General features: G+C 35.4%; 1 protein-coding gene across 3 annotated transcripts in view; it reads left to right on the top strand.

The window, feature by feature from the left end:
• The window catches only part of LOC118272463 (calcium-transporting ATPase type 2C member 1), a 60875-nt gene that overhangs the window by 20388 nt on the left and 19018 nt on the right, over positions 1–21469 (top strand). For all 3 annotated transcript variants that reach the window (XM_050693530.1, XM_050693529.1, XM_050693531.1), the window contains exons 3-4: positions 7950–8115; positions 21205–21361. In XM_050693530.1, coding sequence (XP_050549487.1) covers positions 7950–8115; positions 21205–21361 — 323 coding nt within the window. The remainder of the gene's footprint in view (positions 1–7949; positions 8116–21204; positions 21362–21469) is intronic.

Genomic DNA, 21469 nt, shown 5'->3' on the forward strand with positions numbered 1-21469 from the left:
GAGAAGGAAAAATATTGCACAAATATTTATTGATGATGAAGAGAAGACATTAGAACAAGAAAATCAAATGCAAGAAAACAATCTAGAGAATACTCATTTAGAAACATCATCATCAGAGAATGACAATAGCATGTTGAGTTGTACTAGTAGTAGTGACCCTACATATGAACCGTCTCAAGAATTAGATGATGATTTAATTCAAAGGAATATAAATTTGAGACCTAGAATTAATAGAAGATTTGAAGCAAATCTTGTTGAACTGTCACTGCCTCAGACATACGCTGAAGCAATGAAGAGTCCACAAAGAAATGACTGGTTAAAAGCTATTGATGAAGAACTGCTTGCGCATGAAGAAAATAATACTTGGACTCCAGTCGAGAGGTCTGGTCAACATACACTTACTACAAAGTGGGTTTTTGCAATTAAAAAGGGAGAAAATGATCAGGTAAGACGTTTCAAAGCTCGTTTATGCGCACGAGGTTTTAATCAAATTAAAGACATAGATTATCAAGAAATATTCTCTCCAACAACGAGATACGACTCTATAAGAATTGTTCTTTCTATTGCAGCTAAGTATAAATTAGAAATTCAACAATTTGATGTAAAAACTGCTTTTTTGAATGGGTACTTAGATGAGGATATTTTTATAGAAGTACCAGAAGGAATTACATTTAAAAATGATTGTATCTTAAAGCTTAATAAATCATTGTATGGTTTGAAACAGGCATCGCGTTGTTGGAATAGAAGATTCACTGAATTTTTGGTTAAGTATGGTTTTGTGCAATCTCAGGCTGACTGTTGTGTTTATGTAGGTATTTTCAATGGGGTAAAAGTAATTCTAATAATTTATGTTGATGATGTACTTTTAGTTTCTTCCAGTTCCTCAATGATTAAAATAATTATGGAAGATTTGAAACAAGAATTTAAAATAAGGGAACTAAAATTGAAATATTTTGTGGGAATGGAAATAGAGAGAGTAAATAATAGTATCTATATTTGTCAAAGGGATTACATAGAACAAATAATAGAGAAGTTTTGTATGAGTAATTCAAATCCTGTCAATACCCCGGCAGATGTAAATGTTGTTATGTCTAAGAAAATTGATGAAGATATTGTTAATTTTCCATACAGGGAAGCTATAGGCTCCTTATTGTTTTTAAGTTCTGTTTCAAGGCCTGACATTTCTTTTGCTGTAAATGTTTTGAGCAGATATGTAAACAATCCAAGTCAGCAACATGTAAATGCACTTAAACGTGTTATTAGATACCTAATAAATACCAAGGACTTATGTATAACTTATGGAGGAAGTAGTGATCTTACTGGCTATTCAGATTCAGATTTTGCAGGTGATATTGATACGCGTAAGTCTACTACGGGTTACATTTTCTTTTTGAATGGGGGACCAATAACGTGGTGTAGCCAGAAACAAAAGACTACTGCTCTCTCCACGACAGAAGCAGAATTTGTAGCTGCATGCGAGGCTGCAAAGGAGATATTGTGGTTAAAACAATTATTGTTAGACTTAGGTGAAAATATTATATCTGTGCCATTGTATGTTGATAACCAGAGTGCGATCAAGTTGATCAATAATCCTGTTTATCACAAGAAAACTAAGCACATAGATATAAAGTTTAATTTTATAAGAGAAAAGGTTGAGGTTGGTGTAATTAAGATAAATTATATTCCTAGTAATAGTCAATTGGCTGACATATTGACTAAAGCATTACCAACTCAATCTTTTATCTATTTAAGAGATCAGATTTTGTTTTCTTTTCCCACTGTTTGATATGTGAGTTTCAGTGGGAGATTTATTTTTATTGTAGTTAAATTTTAGGGGGAGTGTTGAGTAACACAAATGAGTTTAGTTTTAATATTTGTTCCTGAAAATTTAACTAGGTGTCATGATTGTTTTTGGTTGTCATTGTAACTGTGTCATTCTTGCTATGTAAATCTTTATTATAATAAAATGTTCTTTTTAGATATAAATACTGTTGTTTATTAAGAAATACTCCGTAATCTAACAGTCCCACACTTGGATTTTCTCCTGTGTCGTGGGTGCGTTTACCAACATACAAGTTTACATACACATGACACCCAGACCTGAAATAATTATTTGTGGATTTGATCACACAAAGAGTTGCTCCGTGCAGGAATCGAACCCGCTACACGTTAAGCGGCAGCCGGTTGCCCAGCCACCGCGACAACCGTGCAGTCGATATGAGTTTTACCCCACGAATTTCATTTTGGTAATCGTTAAGAAAGGAGCTTTAGTTTTTGTGAATGGTGTTAACGGCTGTTGTGGACAGATGCCAGATTTTCATTGATTGTAGTTGTAAAAGGCTTAAAAAATAGATTTGTAGTTACTTAGCTAAATTGGCATTACCTAAGCATATCCTAAAATGTCCCACAACACGACGCAAGGTAAAAAAATATAGGCTATGATTTTGTAGCTAGCCGCTTTTGTAAAATCTCCCGGCTAAAAGCACAAAGGCTTTCTATTTTTAGGCCTTGTCTAAAGCCTAATGGCTCTATAAAAAATACATTTTACCTTACATGGCTCAGACCATGTTCACCGAAATGGCTATTAGCCTAATTTTAAATGGAAAATGGAAGAAAAATCCTGCCACTTTAGTAACAAGTTTCTTATACAGCTTGTGTCATAAGTATGAAAGCTTGCGTAAAAAGTATATGATATATTGCACCGGTATTGAGTTACATATTTAATAATTATTTTGTTTTAAAGAACTTCCTTGTTACTCAATAACGTCAAAACGGTTAAAGGGATCGGGATGAAATTTGTAGAAGAGGTAGATTATCGTCTGGAATATTACATACGCTACTTTTCATTCCATGGGAACGCAAACGAAACCGCTGGCTTAAGGTAGTTATTTCATATTTATTACATTGTATTTACGCCTGTATTTGGAGCAATACACTACCTAAAGATTTTAACACATCAGTTTGAAGCCACGCGTCAGTTTGAAGAGTAATTAAGTGAGAACGTGGGGAAATGATCAAAGACTACCAAGATATATTACACTTGCATTTTCGTTTCTAACGAAGTAATGAAGCTTCGTGTTTCTGTGCTGGCACCGTTCGACTGTGAAATGTGGTGATTTGTTTATTATTCATGTGGTTTGTGTTATGAAAATGGATGGATGAACTTAATTTGAGTGGTTACTTTTCTGCTTGATTGTTGTTTCTTTGTTAATAGGGATTTTAAAGTTCTATAAACCTTTTGGAAAGGAGCGTATTCCTTCTTAAAAGGCCGGCAACGCACTTGTGACTCCTCAGTGTTGCAAATTCTCATGCGCGGCACTTACGTCTGGTGATCTGTCTGCTCGTTTGTCCCCGATTTCATAAAAAAACATCAGTATTCTTCTTTTTATTCTGTCGTGTCGAATCAAATAAAGGCACTATGTTGTCCTCAAAAATAATTTTAATACTTACCTACTTTAGTTTATCATTAACAGTGACTTCTGCCTATAAGGAAAAAGTTAGACTTTTAGAAGTCAAAAATAATATCGAATTGATATTTTTAAAAATTGTACTCTTGAGTTTAGCGCCTATTGCTCCCGTATTGTGTAGATATTGATTGAACTAAGCTATAATATTAACAGCTACGATTGGTGTTGTATAATTTTATAGTCATTATATAATTATTGAGATTTTATTGCATTGATATTGTATTGACATTGAGATTACTTTCAAGAGTAGCATCCTGAGTGTCTTCATTATTATTAGTTGTTTAATTTAACGACTGTTCTAATAGTTATTTTTTACTTAATCGATTGTTGTACCTACTTATTTTATCTGTGACAGGGTTACTATTGTACCCTTGATCATTATAATTATGTATTTTATGAGAGTAGGTACTGTACTGGCATTTCCCACGGTTTTAATCGCGTAAACTTTTCACAAAAGGTAGCCTACGACCTTTTCCATACTCCCTAACTATAAGTAAGCAACATCACTGCGAACAGGATGTGTAAGGTAGAAGTTTAAGAGGACTATTGCAGTTTCTCGAACAAATTATTGTTGGTAATAACAAAATATTTTAGAATATCAGTAGAATGTCGGATTGGTTGGTTTATTTGAGCAGGCCCATCAGAGCCGAACGCGCTCTCGTTTCGATCACTTTAATCGTAAAGCAAACTCGTACTAAGGGTACTGGTAGGTAATGCGCCGTAAGCATTGCATTCAGCAAAGCAGGTTTAATTTTGTATAGGTATACAGGTCTTGCGTTATTTACATATTTTCCTTATGAAAAATACGTTTTGTTAGTACGTACTGCGTGGATTCTGTAAGCTAGTCATTTATGAATATAAAATAAATAATGTATGCCTTGAATAGTTGGTGTGAAAGACCAAAGAATAAGTAATATTGGCTCATCCATCACTCCAAACTTTCTTATCAAATTTTTAGAACAAGTTATGTAAAGTAAAATATGTATTTTGTGCTAAACTTTTTTATACAAACTTTTTCATAATATATGAGTGAGGTCGCCGGTGGCCCAATATTCCTTAGTCCCCAAACCCAAAAGGCCGACAACACACTTCTAACTCTTGGGCGTTGCAGTTGTCCATGGGCGGCATCGATGCTTCGATTGCTTACCATCAGGTGACCCGTCTGTGCTTTTGCCGATTTATATCATAATAAACGATTTTGATCCAATTTTCCAAATCAAGAATTCTTTCTTCATCAAATCATTTTCTTAATCATCATTTAAACGAACTAATTACTCAATTGTTACCAGATTACTATCGTCAAACCAATCTACGTTTGTAATTGGTGGCTGTAGTCACGTCTTGCGACTAAATCACTTGTGATTGGTTGGAATGGGTTGTGCAGATTAAATCAGACCTGACGCACCTCTCTGATTGGTCAATTTATTACGGAGACCTTTTTCGTTCTGTTTTGTTGAGTGAATGTAGGTAGGGTGCTGAGAAAGTCTAGACAAATGATTGATTAAGTCTGGGTGGTATGTGAAAGGGGTCTTCGAAATGTACTGGATAATTTTGTAGCTGGTTTTTAGTTATTAATGTTTTCCTTAAGGCTACTTATAACTTAATTACATAGTATGGTTAATGGTAGTTGATTGGGAGTATGGCTTATTTCTAAAGTAATCTATTTTTCATCGCTGATATCGATAGACAGTTAAAATTATTAATTTAAATGACAGAAATGTAGACATGACACAAAGTTTAAATTGATCTAATTGAAATTAATAAAGTAATTTATTTTTGAAACGGTTAAGGAATTCTTATCAATTTAAATTATTACTTAGTAACAAAACGGTTTTCGTTTTGAATATTAATTTCCCTTTCCTTTAGCTGTGAAAAACCTAATAGCTATGATATGTTGATATGGTTTTGGAGCCTAAGATTTCGGGTTCAAGTATGAAATGTTCGTTTAATTTTTGCTGTTTAATCATTCGAGCGTGTTTGACACTCTGATTGGCCGGATCATATAAACCAACCAATCTGAGCGCTGAATGCGCTCTCGTTTCGATTACTTTAAACGTAAAGCAAACTCGTACTAAGGGTTTTTTTTTTGAGGGGGAAATCATCCAATGACTTCTCTCGCATTGGGCGAGGCGAGAGGGAGTGTCAGACTCTTACTGACTATCAACCACCCCGTTCCTACTCCTGCATTTCGAACCAGGACCCGGTAAACCCGCTAGGTAGTCCGCAACTCTGGATCAGGCATCGTACTAAGGGTACTGTTATAAACTTATTGTTACACAACTTACAAATACATTTTGTCGTTCTATACATATAAATGAGGTTACGTGACGGACTGAACACTAATTGGCTCTGACAAGGGTTACCGACTCTATCGTTGTTGCGAGAAATATTTAATTTATAATGGAAAACTGTCTGAGACTCGTCCATCATGAAGCCGTTTTTAGAAAGCCATACAATGTCATTTTATGAGATGAGGTTTGATAAGGTTTCGGGAAATAATCTGAGCTGAATTTTATATCATGGAGGCCATTGATTATGACGGAGTAAGTACTTAAAATTTTTACAAAAATAACTAATTTTTTTATGGGAAAGTGATCTAATCACTTCTCCCGACGAGAGGAGTGTCAGACTTTTACTGACTAAAAACTATCCCGTTCCTGCTCCTTTTTTCGAGCCGGAGCCCCGGTAAACCCGCTAGGTGGTCCGCAGCTCCGGATCCGCTAGGTAGCCGCAGTTTCATTACATAGGTATAGAGGCAGAATTTGTCGATTACGGTTTTTATTTTATATTGTAATCGGATGAACAGATTTTTCATTTGCCATTGAAATCATGTAATTGTTGTGTGAACTTAATTACAGTACATGTTATGTCGCAGGGAATTTGAAGAATTCATTCTGGGAATGAAAACCAACCTTGATTTCATACTCGATAATTTCGTTACAATTCCACAAGACCAACTTTTAGATGACTTTTATTTGTCACCTATCTGTAGCAAAAGGTTATTTGGCTTTGTATAATTAATTCCTAAACGATCAATAAGTATATTACCTTCAAATATCCTTGGATATAAATATCTTGTCTTTTTAATGATCTACCGTCTAATATGATTATGTAGACGTCTCGTTTATTTATATCTCGACGTTCTATTATTCATATTTTTTATGGAATTATCTTATTTCATCAAAATATAATTGTAATTGGATCCTTCTGATCTCTAACAGAATACTAGTACGTGAATAAAAGATGAAGATTTTTTTATGGTGTATGTAAACGAGCTGACGGATCACCTGATGGTAAGCAATCGTCGTCGCCCATGGGCACTTGAAACACCCAAGGCGGTACAAGTGCGTCGGCCTTTTGAGGGTTAGGAATTTAAGGGTTGTTTTGAGAATCGGGGAATGGGAAGATTATGAAGGGGGGTAATTGGGGCTCCGGCACACAACGACACACATTGAGCCATGTTGTGACAGGAAAGTAAAGTAATAGGCCGACAGCTCCTACTCTTCCCGCGAGTATTGTAAGAACCATCTAAAGGACTAAACAATAAACATTTGACAGAGTCCGGACAACAGTGCTCTCTGATAAACTTGAACGTTTTTAAACCTACCAAGCGTTGAGGTTATGGTAAACCCTCTTGTGTAGAGGAGGTCCATTGGCAGGCAGTGTATTGTCACTGGCTGTTGATAATAAGTAGTCCTCATGGATCTTCATCTTCTTCGCTTCGCAGTTCTTGCAGAAAACGGGATGGTGGCCAAACACAGACTTATAAAAGCTAAAAAACGATCTAGTACCAGTTCTGGTGATCCTTTTAATAGTACTAGTGGTCGCCTAGTGGTTGAAATTCAACCATATACGATTTAATTTACAATACCACTTAACATACGTTCAAGGATAATTTTTATTTAACTCAAACTCAAACAAACTCTTTTATAAAACTCTATTCATATGAGACGTCAATATCATCGCAATGTCTATCGATTTTGACGTTTTGTCAAATACGATCAGATACTATGCATGTGTGTGTAATGTTTTATTTATTGATTTAATGTACTTTATAAGCATTATTTTTGAAAAATATTAGCGTTCTGAACTTCTCCTACACATAAACTATAAGTGTACCAAATTTTATGCTCCTACGTCCGCGCAATTTTCGTAAAAAGCGGTCCAAAGTTTTTGCATCACGTATTAATATATAGATAGTTATGAAACTTTACTACACGCATATTATATTTTGACTGCACGGTTGGTGCGGTGGCTGGGCAACTGCCTGCCGCGCAACGGGTAGCGGGTTCGATTCCTGCACGGAGCAACTCTTTGTGTGATTTACAAATTGTTGTTTCGGGTCTGGGTGTCATGTGTATGTGAACTTGTATGTTTGTAAACGCACCCACGACACAGGAGAAATCCTAATGTGGGGCAACGTTTTAAAAAAAAAGAAAAAGAAAGAAAAAAATATTATATGTCCTTTTTCTTCTTCTCCAGGTGGCTGAACGTCTGAAGGTAGACGTTCGCCGCGGCCTCTCATGGCGGGAAGCAAACGATCGTATGAACTTTGTTGGCCCCAACGAGTTCCAAGTCAAGGAACAGGAACCGCTATGGAAGAAGTACATAGAACAGTTCCAGAATCCCCTCATCCTGCTGCTGCTTGGTAAGTGGACGTTTAATAATTAATTCTTCTTTATTATCTGCTTGGAGGTACTAGGTAAGGGCGTTTGAGGAAACGACATGATGATTATAAGCGTATTGAAAGCGTTGGAAAACGTTTATCTTGTACAGGTTGAGGTACTACTTTCGGGTGGTCGATGTATTGAATATGTATAGATAGAAAATTTCGTGGTTAAATATAATATCTAAGTTAACTTTATTTTATTTATTTATTTATTTTCAGCCGTGATCGTCCCACTGCAGTTAAGTTGACTTTACTCTTCTTAAAAAAATACTTTCGTATTTTCGTACATAATTTACGTACGAAATTTTTTAAACAAAACTATTTTCATGAACATTATTTAACCTATTCTAGAACTCACAGAATCATCACGATACTGTTTGTGTTAGTGTGATGGGCATTTAGTTTACTAAACTACGTTTATGTTCTTCGAAATGTTCTGAAAAAATCGTAAACATGTCTATTTTTATAGAATACCCTAACCTACTTACTTTGAATCGAAAGCTTTCATTCAATGTTACTTTAACTCTTACGTCTGCAAGAAAATGTGTTTATTTATAGTCTTGTAATGTGATTGGTTTGGTATTTTAGATATCATGCTTAACCTAAAGTGCAACCGGAAAGCGTCTAATGCAAAAAAAATGTGTTGTTACATTTAATTTAAGACTGTGTGACTACATCTTTACTTTTAAAAGGTGTCATCTATGGTGTTACAAATCCATACTTTTTCAAAACTTGGAGATATCAAGGAATACAATCAAGTATAGAGAATCTAGACAAAATACAAAATCTTCTACAGAAACAGTCAATTACCCCGATATATCGCAGTCTTACCAATTTTCCTTTCATCTGTCCCGCTCAGGAGCCAAAATCTCTCAAAATAGCTCCAGTAAATGTAGGCTTTAGTACAGAAACGGTGCCAAAGGAAATACTTGGCATTGCCTAAAGCCTAAAGCCGGCAAAAAGTGAACGGTTGGGACCCTAATGAGGGTATTCACTGTGATATTTCCTGCATTAGCCAGTGTACTTGGAATCTTGTATTATATACAGATTGAGTCATTTTATTTTCTGGTTCTTTATAACCTAGGTTGTTGCTGTGACTAGGGTTGACAACTTTTTCTAGAAGACATAAAATATATCTGATTTTAAAAGAAGTAAATATAGAGTACAGACTTGCCATAAATAATATTATTTATTTTATACTTTAAAAAGGTATTCTTTTGTACTATTTTTCATTGTTTTTAAAGGCAGTGTTTCAAATCAAAACATATTAACTTGTTTAGGAACATTTGAATATGGTTTGGAGAATCGGCGATACCAACATAAATAACAGTAAATGGTAGAAACTTTTTATTCTGATTACATATGTTTTTGCGTATTATTACAGACTACCACTAGTTAGTAAACATTGTGTAAAAAAGATTATTTTGTCGTACTCTATTAGTGTTAGAGATTATAGAATACACCTATTTGATATAGAGGACAATACTCTATTTTAGAGTACGGTCGGTAACCCTAGCAGTGACGTCTGTCTTGTTATCGAAGGAATCACTAGCGTAAAGATATGACAGACATGTTAATTAGCATCATGAATAAATCAGCAGTTTTTTCTTTGGAACCCAATTCAAACAAAAAACATCAACATTTATAATACCATATTTCAAATACTTTTAATTTTTAGACACCCAAGTAATAAATTACAAACACAAGGATCATTAAAAACCTATAAGTGTGCATCGTGCAACGAACTTTCTACTTTCGCACTCATATTTTCGGCTTCATACTTTCGAACTCAGGGTGAGTTCATTGACCCACGTCCTAGAAATACTTATGCACCTATGTAGCCTTAATATATACAAAATATACTGGTTTTATACACGCAAATATTGTACATAGTTAGATACTAAGATATCTATTTGCGTTACTAATTGTATTAGCTAAATATTAACCGTTTTTCGACCTGAATACATTTTAATTTCAACTCCGAAATATTGTTTTATCACATTATAGTGCATTTTTGACAGAAGAATACATTATTGTAATGTATTCTTCTGTTCTTGTTAATTGAATTTTCTTTTTTTTTTTTTTTTATGAGACATGCCGGCAATCGAGCAGACGTATTACCTGATGGTAAGCAATCGCCGCCGCCCATGGACACTTGAAACACCAGAGGCTTTACAAGTGCGTTACCGGCTTTTTGGGAGTTAGGAATTTAAGGGTTGTTGTTCGGGAATGGGGATGGGGAAGATTGGGAAGGGGGAATTGGGCCTCCGGTAACCTCACTCACACAACGAAACACAACGCAAGCGTTGTTTCACGTCGGTTTTCTGTGAGGCCGTGGTATCACTCCGGTCGAGCCGACCCATTCGTGCCGAAGCATGGCTCTCCCACAATTAAATTAAATATTTTAATACTTTTATCTATTTGGTGTAGAAAACTTTCGCTGAATTGTTGGTATTTTTTTTTTTCGTAATTGTTTTATTTTAAAGCATTATTGATAGCGAATAATTTCTATGAAAATAGGTCTGAATAAATAAATAAATAAATACATATTCCGATTACGCGTAATACTATGTATCATTCGTGCAGAAAAGTTTTAGGGTGCTTTTCCACCAGAGATGTGCTATGCTACGTTGCTGTGGATGCGGCTTTCATTTGCTTCTGTTGATTGTAGCGTGATGTTTGTAGCCTATATCCTTCCTCGATAAATGCACTATTCAACACAAAAATAATTATTCAAATCGGATCAGTACTTCCGGAGATTAGCGATTAAACAAAGAAACAAAGTCTTCAGCTTTGTGTATTAATATAGATGTACAGTATATTGTCATGTCATTAAATTAACTGATAACAATTAACACCTTTAGCGTGATTTTACCTAATACAGTATATTTATGTGCATACATAGGTATTTACAATGGAAGTCACGCGCAGTTAGTTTTACATTATAATTTATTTATGTCTTGTGAGAAAATAACAACCAATAAAAAACAGTAATTCTTCATTATTCTAAGCAGATTTACTACCAATTATAGTGGGTCTTCAAGGGTAAACTACTAGTGTTTCAAAGATATAAAAAATACTGGAATATTTTTATTAAAATGCTCTGTTGTTTACTAAGTTGTGATCAAAGAATGTTCTCGAAAGATTTTAATAGATTCATGAGTTTGACTTGCCCCTCCTTGACTTTATAAAAAAGAAGTGATAGTTAAGAGTGACTTATGGATGTGTATGTGGTAGACCTTGGGTATCTTCAAAGCCCGAGTGAATAGGTCGCTTATGGGTAAACGCGCTCCATCGTAGGCCGCATCATCACTTACCATCAGGCGAGATAGCGGCCAAACGTTGACCTATCAAATGTAAAAAAAAAGATACATACAAATAATCCATAGACAGCACTTTCGCAAGATATACTCCAAATAACAGCACAAAATCCATAGAATAGAATTTTCGAGCTGCGGGAGCCACTGAGTCAACAACTCCTGAAGATGCTCCGTGGAGGAGCGAAACATATGTCGAGTATTTTGTTGCGTGTCGTGTCTGTGATTATGTGTTGACGTGTAGTGAACATTTAGTTGCGAGCGGGAGGGTGGTGCTGCAAAAATTAATGTAAACTAAAAATTTATTGAATCGTTAGTGTAGTAGAAACTGATCCGGAGCTGCGGATTACTTGGCGGGTTAACCGGGGCATGTGTAGAAACGGGGTGGTTTTTAGTCAGTAAGAGCTTGACACTCCTTCTTCCCTCAAGGCGGGAGAAGTAATTGGATGAAATTCCCCCTTAAAAAAAAATAGCAGAAAATCTATATTAACAACTATAAAGTTACTCTAAAACTCCCTTTAATACCAACTTGACTTCAACCCTACATATCTACACACCATCCAGATTGTTCAAACATGCAAGTTTGAGGCCGCAATTTAGCCTGGCTTTTAGCTAGACGTAAATTTATTCAGAGCGCCGAGCACCTGCGACTTGACTTAGTTTAATACCTGCTTCTAAAGGTACCGGGGACCACCTGCTTCTTATAGGGCTGTCAGATGATCTTTGGAGTTTTTGTAATTTTAGTGCCGATAGATGATGAGTTTTCTTTATTGAAACTTGGAAGTGATGTGATTGATAGTAAAGATGGGTGGTAGGTAGCGCTTTGTTATTTTGTCCTGTCCCGATGATGCTTAAAAGTTGTGAGTTTATGTGTGAAACTTGGAATAGAAAATTTAACTTCAAAATTACCTTTTACATCACAAAACTTACTTTATCAGTGAGAGATGTAGAGTTTTTCATCCTTAAAACGCTGTTATTTATTGTCAAAGTACATAACAAATATACAATTCAATGTTCATTATAATACAGTATTTATTTTCTAAAAAAATCAACGTGTACATCACATTACGGCATGTCGCTATACAATGTACATTGTAAACCCACTTTTCACCATTTCTGTTATAAGTCCCATAGATTTTGTAAAAAATCTTAGAACAAAATCTCGCTACGAGACTAACCACCCCTAATAACACAACCATCAGCATCACAAGTAAGTAACCCCATTAAACGACGAACCTTTAGCACATAGTTTATGGAAACAGTGCCTTTGTTTGATAGATTAGTAAGGGTCTCGCCCCCTATTCATAAAATGGCGCCAGTATCAGAAATTACTCGATGAACACGCCTTCTATAAGACCTTTTGGCCTTGCGCTGTCAGTTTATGGAGGATAAGGGCCCTGTCGTAAGAAGACCCTTATTGGAAAAGGCCGAAGGAAACAGTGATTTCTATTACATCGGTCCATTGATTAGATAAGTGAAATTTGATTGGAATTCGAAGGGTTCTGTGTTCGTAAATTAGTGGATTTTCTTGTTCTAATGTCTTAATTGTGTTATTTGTTTGTACGAATACATGTTTCTCTGTTTTGGTTCTTAGCGTCGCATACTTTTACCGGGGCTCCGGCTCGAAAAGCAGGAGTAGGAACGGGGTGGTTTTTAGTCAGTAAGAGTCTGATACTACCTCTCGCCTCGCCCAAGGCGGGAGAAGTCAATGGATAGATGGATGGAGATTCACTTTATTTCTTTCTGACCTTTACGCATTCTTTTTAAATATTTCGATGTAAACACCATGTTTAGGTAGTTTATAAATTTATAAATACAGCTTTGTTTGATCACAATAGGTAGGAAAATCAACTGTGTTTCTGATTTTAAATTATGCTGCTGCTATTAGTAGGTATAGTCCAAAAATAAAGTTGTATTAAAATAACACTGTATTCGACACGTCAGCGGATGCAACAACGTTTCCATCTTGGAGTATTTATAAACCATAAACCAAAACGATGTTTGCTCAAAATACTTTGGAAGATTATGTGCGGATTAAAGTCAATATATCGTTGTCACATTTTTCCTTTAGCATTTTTTCTGGTGTATTAAGGAAAAATATTAATATACTCTCGGTGCATGCTGGTGACTGTGGTGACCTTCAGCTTTTTAGTCTTGTTTCGTACGAGGTGCCTTTGTTTTTGCAATTAAATTGCTTTAAATGTTACCTTTAACATTATTATTTACAATTCTGTTGGTATTCAAGTTGAAATTTATTAAGTCTTCCTATTTACTTATTTCGGATTGTAGGTTTTCCTGTAAAATGGACCCGAATGTCGAAGAATTTTTATATAATTTATTGTCAAGTGGTTTGGAAATTTTGTTTAAGAAGTCAGGTATCAGCGTCTCTTATCCTTATTACCTTTAAATATACTGTTCTTTTTAGTCCATATAATTTTTTGTAAGAGTAGTTGGATATAAACACAAAATAAAACCAAACATCAACCACAGCATCGTTCTAATTTAACCCCCCACTATTCGCCTAACCACAAACTAAAGTCATTAACCACATAAGCATCAAAACATAAACTCGACGCCAAAAATAGACAAACCAAATATCTGACCGCAGAAAGTACAGTAAGCTTAACAAGTAACAGCACATCATGATCTTGTCATTACACATCGGTTTGCAAGTACTTACGTGTTTTGCGGTACTACAGGTCATTGTCACGGCCCGCATGCACTTGACGGATACCGAACCGGTTGCCTCACGGTTTTTTTCTACTAGCCGTCATGGTGCGGGACGATATGAGACCGACATTATGCGATGCCTAATTTTTCAAGGACTTTAATTTGCATTTCTTTTTGTCTTTAAAGGGTGTATTGAAATGTTTGTGTTTTGTTTTCGGCGTGTTATTTTCTTTAGATTGACTCTTTTATTTAATGGTTGTGAGTGGTAGATGCAGTCTGTTGTATAGGCATTAGGTTTTTTAATTATAAATTCTCAAAAGTGGTGAAGACGTTGATAGTGTCAGATTTATGGCAATATTTCATAATGTCTTTAATAAAAGTGGTGAAAAAACAGTGTTTCATTGTATTGTTGACTACTCCTTCAAAATTTTACGATGCATTATGTTTTGTCTTAGTTGCTTTTTTATCTAAAACTAGACAGGCATTTGGCGGCGATAGTTTTTGTAAATGATATTAAATACAACCGCACGCAGCGATTGTATTTACAGAATTTCTTGTCGTGACTGTAATTTTCTTTTCTCATTATTTCCTAAATAATAATAAGTTTGTTGTTATAACAATAATAATTCCTCAGAGAGAATTCAACACTTGATATTATTACTCTAGTGGTCGTTGGTCGATTAATCCCGGTGTTGGGTCTAAGGACCGCATACCGAGGCGAGCCGCACGATATGCGAATACCTATCCTATCCAAATTCCTGTAGTCATAACATGACATACATATCCATTTATTATATTGTCAAATTCTTAAATAAGACTATCATGAGGTTTTCTTATGAGAAGCAAAAGCGACGTACCATTTCTGGTCCCAAAGTTCAAATAAAAACACTAGGATCTATGCCTAACCATTGCCACCGCCATCTTCATACTTTCTAGTGTCTAAACTTGAAATTGAAGATTTTCCCAGTAAAAAAATAAAGGCCCCAGATGTACATTTCCTTACAACTACGCGTATGCTGATAAATTGGCTGAATGTTCCAGAAATAGATTGGTTCTATTCCGAAGATTTGCTCTGAAGGGGATTCCTCGTTCCATATTGTGTTGTTTACTATTTTTTTACTATTTCTAAGAATTATGAAAGCGTAACAAATTCGCTTTCACGTTTAAATTATCAGTTGGGATTAATTTGTTAAGTTTTATTACTCATTCTTAATTTTGTTACTATTGTCTCGTTGGTTGACTGCTCACAAGAGTAAGTTAGGTACGTCCGAATATTGAAATGCTACTTAATTTTAAGTTGCACTTAAATATCTGTCATTTTACAAAGAAGGTGATAGAACTATTCACCTCGTAGGTGACAGAACTATTCTTCAGAAGATTGCTTTAACTTTGGATTTAAGTTTAATAAATGCAAAAAATGTAATTGAAAAACGAGCCATTATTCATTCTAAATTAATTATTATGTTTTCGGCTTACTTACGTAACTATTTGACGAGGAACTCGATAAGGTTCAGCAGCAGCGCGCAGTCGCCGGAAAAAACTTAATAATTAAACCGTAATATCTTAAACCACGTTACTGAATCATAGATTTCAATAAACAAATAATGGATTCTTACTCTTTAATGCTATACAATACGAGTTATCTAAGTTGCGTGTTTCACGCTCACTGGTTGAGAAAGAAAACTTCCATTTGATTATAGCTCTGTTAAATAATAAGTCTTCTAATTTCCAGCAAGTTCCATTGTATTTCTGTCCTTTTCAAGTTGTTTGGTTAATGTTTCTTTGGGTCCTATGAATATTTGATTGTGACATACACGTGGATCGTAAGTTCCTCATTATGTGCTATAAATATATAGGATAGGTGTATTCGTGTTGTTAATTTATTGAATTTTTCGTTTGTACATACATCTTTCTAAGAATCGTAGCAATTGGCGTTCCATTGTCTCTGTCCCTACCCCTATGGGAGACAGGCGTGAGGTTATGTTTGTATGTATGTATGGTTTTTACAGTAGCAATATAGTAAGCAATTGTTCTCAGTCTTTTAGTCAAGTCAAGAAAATCGTCTATTTACTACTACTTACTAGTTTCGATAATCCATCTAGCTATCTGTAGATTGATCCGGAGCTGCGGACTACCTAGCGGGTTTACCGGGGCTCCAGCTCGAAAAGCAGGAGTTGGAACGGGGTGGTTTTTAGTCAGTAAGAGTCTGACACTCTCGCTCGCCTCGCCCAGGGCGGGAGAAGTCATTGAAAAAAAAAATAGCTATCTGTAGATTTGATTACGAAAATAAGTTTTTTTTTTATCTAATTTTGTGGGGATGATCGTTAAGTAAACATTCTGTCTTTAAGAAACAAATCTACAGATAAATTAAACGTTGTGAAAATGACATTACAGTCGAAATTTTCTTGTTACATGTATGAATGATCCTCTAACTGATGAATGTAACACTACACGGCCATTGTTTAAGTTAATACAACGATCATAATACACCGTTACTTGTTATTACATCAATCAAAGCCGTTGCCAGCTGAAATCAATAACTTTAAGACGATAACAAAAGAATGTATTCAATTTCTTAGCCGCCATTTTGGATTGGACATTATAAATATAATAATCATTCGATTTGATTCTGGTACTTCTTTGTTGAATTCGTAAGATGATTACTCGGGTTTTGGTTCAGGTTTTAAAATTTTCTTCTACATGTTGGTAGGTAAATGTGATTTAAAACTCATGTGTAGAACGATCATGTTATGGTTAGTGGTTCAAGAATAATCCGCGGTTAACCACAAGAGTTAATATCTGAACCGTCCATGTATTAACTATTATATTAGTTTTGTCAAACGACAGAACTGATTTCCCAACTTAAAGATGCACACATAGGCATCTGAATTTATCCTTTAACTTTACGGTAATTCCAATTCGGCTGAAAAGGTCAACTTTGGAACTTTATTAACATTAAAACTGACTGATTGTACTGGGGACTGGGGATTTGTACTAATTATCTTCACTTTTACAGTCAGAAGACATTTTGAAAATAATGGGATGAATAGTGATCTCCGTCAATGGTGTACAATAAAGATTATTCTATTCTTAGCCATGTCTTTATAAAACCACTTCCCTTTCATCCCCATTGATAAATGTTTCCTTGATCACATAGGCATAGGGTATCATAGGTAACCCACATCTTGGCGGATTATACAGATGGTTTAACTTTTAAACTACATCAGAATATTAACTTAACCAGTATTTTACTGGACCACTTAATAATAATGGCAGAACCCTACCGTCCCTTTATGGCACAATTATGGTCCTAACTACAGGATGTATTCAGTGTTATTGACTCGTCTACAGTTTAGTTTACCGGAGTTTTTATACCATACTTGCTTTGACTTTTTTATGGTTTGTACGCTCTCGTTTCGGTCGTACTAAGAGTACTGCATACTTCATTGCTGTGCTGATATAGCACCCATAGAAGATTTTTCATGTAAGTTCTATTCCTGTGGGATCATTTGGCTAAAGTTATAATTATTTTGATCCTCCTAAATAATGATAACAAAATGGTAATAATTTCATGAATACGTTCGACTTTTTGTGTTCTTTGGTAAATACATAGGTAGGTACGTAATAAATATGTTTATTTTATTTTTATTATACAATCACGATATATGACGCTATGTTATGGTGTTTATGTATTACTATATACTTATTTATTTATTTTACTGTTTAGCATACATGCGTACGATAATTTATCTGTTTAGATGTTATATGTTATATGGATCAATAACAATATGGAAATACCATGGAAACCACCGAGGGTTACATCTAAAATTGTCTGAGATCAAACTATCCTATTTTTTATTTGAAGAATAATGCAAAGCAATTATTTTATTAGAAGTATATTTATTCATTGTTCTTTATATTATCAAATAAAAGTTTTCGGTCTACTGGTTTCCTGTTAAAATGGTTATCAACATAATTTATGCTTTGGCTCTATCTAAACTTGTAAATTATTCACACTTAATTTGGATATCATGAAGAACCAAGCTAAAATAGTTTGTTATTTTTAAAATAGAATTTGTATAAACCGTATTAGGAGTTTTATAAGGGTATACTACTAAATTAATGTTACTTAAATAAATGCGTACATGTTTGTATGTTTGTTACCCCATCACGTCTAAACGACATAAGGAATTTGCATGAAATTTGGAACAGGGATAGATTTTGATCTAGAATTAAACATGCTACTATTTAGCCTACGGGAAGGTGGGCGAAGCTGCTGGCAGAAGATTATTTATTATCGAAGCAGTTGCGAGTTGAGATCTGAAACGATTATTTAGATTTGCAATTAGTTTTAAACGTGATTGTTAACTAATAACACGACAGTAAAATAACTAAAGAGTCTATAACACCAAGCATTGGGGAGCCATTCTGTCTATTATTTTAATAATCATATTTCGCAGTCGAGTGTTTTGTCTATAAATTACATTGACATGCCAACTTCCATTTAGGTGTTGGTATCATAATTACCTATACATTACATTTACAATCATCAGAGGTAATAGCCGTGTGATTGTCAGTATGGAATCAGTAAATATAGGGGGGAAATGATACTTTTGTGACCTTCATTGCTTAATGTATGCCGTTGTTTGTGTCGCATCATCGTTGATTAGATGTCTAACATTCAATGTGCATTCGTTTAATGGGTTATATGAGTATGTGGCGACATAATAAGTGATAGATGACAGAAGTTGCACGTAGATGATAGACGATCAAATTAACGGATGACGTCATAAATCCTACATCGCACATATAAAGTTTACATGCAAATAAACGTGGATAGAAAATCCCAACGAACAACTGTTGGGCAGAAAGCCCGCCAGCCACGATCACCTCGCCTGATCGGAGGATCCTCCATTTTTTTAGGGAAATTTACTCGCACTTAAGAACTAAAAAATACTGGACGTTGATACCTACCTCATGCTCAAGATATCCAGTAGGGCTGATACCCGATCCGGAGCCGCGGAAGACTTAACGGATTGCCGGGGCTCCGACTAGAAAAGCAGGAGTAAGAACGGGGTGGTTTTTAGTTAGTAAAAGACTGACAATCCCTTTCACCTCACACAAGGCGGGAGAAATAATTGGATGACTTTCCGAAGTCGTTCAAAAGTACATATATGAAATAACAGTCTTAGTAATATTTTAACAGTCTTAGCGCCTGTTTCACCACCTTCATATAAGTGCCCGATAAACTTATGTGACAGATAGTGCATACAAATTACATTCTTAATTCAAAAAGATCTCATACATAGCGGCTATACAGACATTGTGAAACAAATCCTTAGTTTGTCTGTCTAACTGGTCTATAAATCGATTATTGCATTGTAGTACCTACTTAGTATACCTATGTATAATATCGACGTGGCCTTAAACGATTGCACCTGTTATTCACCATGATATTATTACCTACTGGTTATTTCAAGGGTTTGCGTGTCTATTGTCTGTCCCCTTGCACGACTTGCTACTGTTTTTTCTAGAATTTATTTTGTTTATTTATTTATTCTGCAGTAGTAGATATACATAATGATCTAATAGATAGGGCGAAGATGTATTTAAGGTTTCCATACTGTGTTTGCGTTGTGGAGAAATCTATTGCCAAATTGCCACAAATTCTGATTGTATTACTAAGAAAAATGAAACGTCTGAATACGTCTACATATTAAAATTGTAGACCACATTGTACACCATGGATGCATTAAAGTGATTTGATTAAAGGAAAGTGGAAAATGATAATTTACGAGCGATCCTACTTTTTATATTAAATTTTCCAATTTAGTGCAGTCATTCTGCAGTTACGAGCGCACAAACATTTCGGCGTTTAATTTTTTATTTACCTTTAAGATTTGACATTGAACTGTGACACATTGTGTTCAATTAAGTATGCATTTAAAATAAATAATATTACCTATGTGACAATATCAAACCGTATTGTTTCGGAATAGCCTTCTTGAAATAGATTAATACATCATTGCGTATTCATTACATGTTTCTCGATTTAGACCATTTACTTCCGTACTCAGAGACATTTAATGATTACTTAAACTATTCCTTAGTAACGATTATGTTGAAGATTTATGGACATGTCATTGTAAGTGGTTTTATAATGGAAGGCTACTTGGTTACTGACAAGGCTACTGAAAAGATCTTAATACTGTTTAGCAAGGTATAAAAACTTCGCTAAAATACTCCTTTTTGTGGTCGTTGCGTTTTGTCCGGAAAGGGTTTGTTTGAAATAAAAAAGAGGTCAAACCTTGTTAAGTGTTTGGCTTCTAAAAATAAAATGTTTAGATGTCCAAAGCTGGAACGACTAATGGCCATTTTCACTAAACACTCGTAAACCATCTCCTAAAAGTTACTTAGTGTGACGTAGCATCTAAACAAACCAAGAGTAGTAAGGGACTAGAGGTATTCCTGTAGTACTCTAGTAGACCTAAATATAAGTTGGTGCAAACTAAAATGTCATTTAAGGTGATAAGAGGTCGGTTAATATACCAATCCTTATATCCATATGTGCCCGGTATATGGCAATAGGCTCACCACCTATTACATGGGACTTACAACATAAATTATGAAATGTGGGTGTACATTTTTTTTTTTTTTTAAGAAACAAACCGGTAATCGAGCAGACGTATTACCTGATGGTAAGCAATCGCCGCCGCCCATGGACACTTGAAACACCAGAGGCGTTACAAGTGCGTTGCCGGCTTTTTGGGAGTAAGGAATTTAAGGGTTCTTGGGGATCGGAGGATTGGAAAGATTAGGGGTAATTGGGCCTCCGGTAACCTCACTCACACAACGAAACACAATGCAAGCGTTGTTTCACGTCGGTTTTCTGTGAGGCCGTGGTATCACTCCGGTCGAGCTGGCCCATTCGTGCCGAAGCAAGGCTCTCCCACACTTGACATTGGCATTATGTGCCATAACGTGCACCTCTGCTTACCCCTTCGGGGATTAAAGACGTGAAGTTACGTATCCTTATATCCATTGCTTATTTTTTCTAACGTTTCGTTTTTTTTGCCCACAGGCTCAGCAGTGGTGAGCGTCTGCATGCGGCAGTTCGACGATGCCATATCCATCACCGTGGCCATCATGATAGTAGTGACAGTGGCCTTCGTCCAGGAGTACCGCTCCGAGAAGTCCTTGGAGGAGCTGAACAAACTGGTGCCGCCATCTTGCAACTGGTGAGTGACGTCACGATACATTTTTTTTATTTATTTTTTTTATGTTAAATGGGCCGACGTTTGGCCGCTATCTCGCCTGATGGTAAGTGATGATGCGGCCTACGATGG

The sequence above is a fragment of the Spodoptera frugiperda genome, chromosome 4 (assembly GCF_023101765.2).
Source record: "Spodoptera frugiperda isolate SF20-4 chromosome 4, AGI-APGP_CSIRO_Sfru_2.0, whole genome shotgun sequence".
NCBI lineage: Eukaryota > Metazoa > Arthropoda > Insecta > Lepidoptera > Noctuidae > Spodoptera > Spodoptera frugiperda.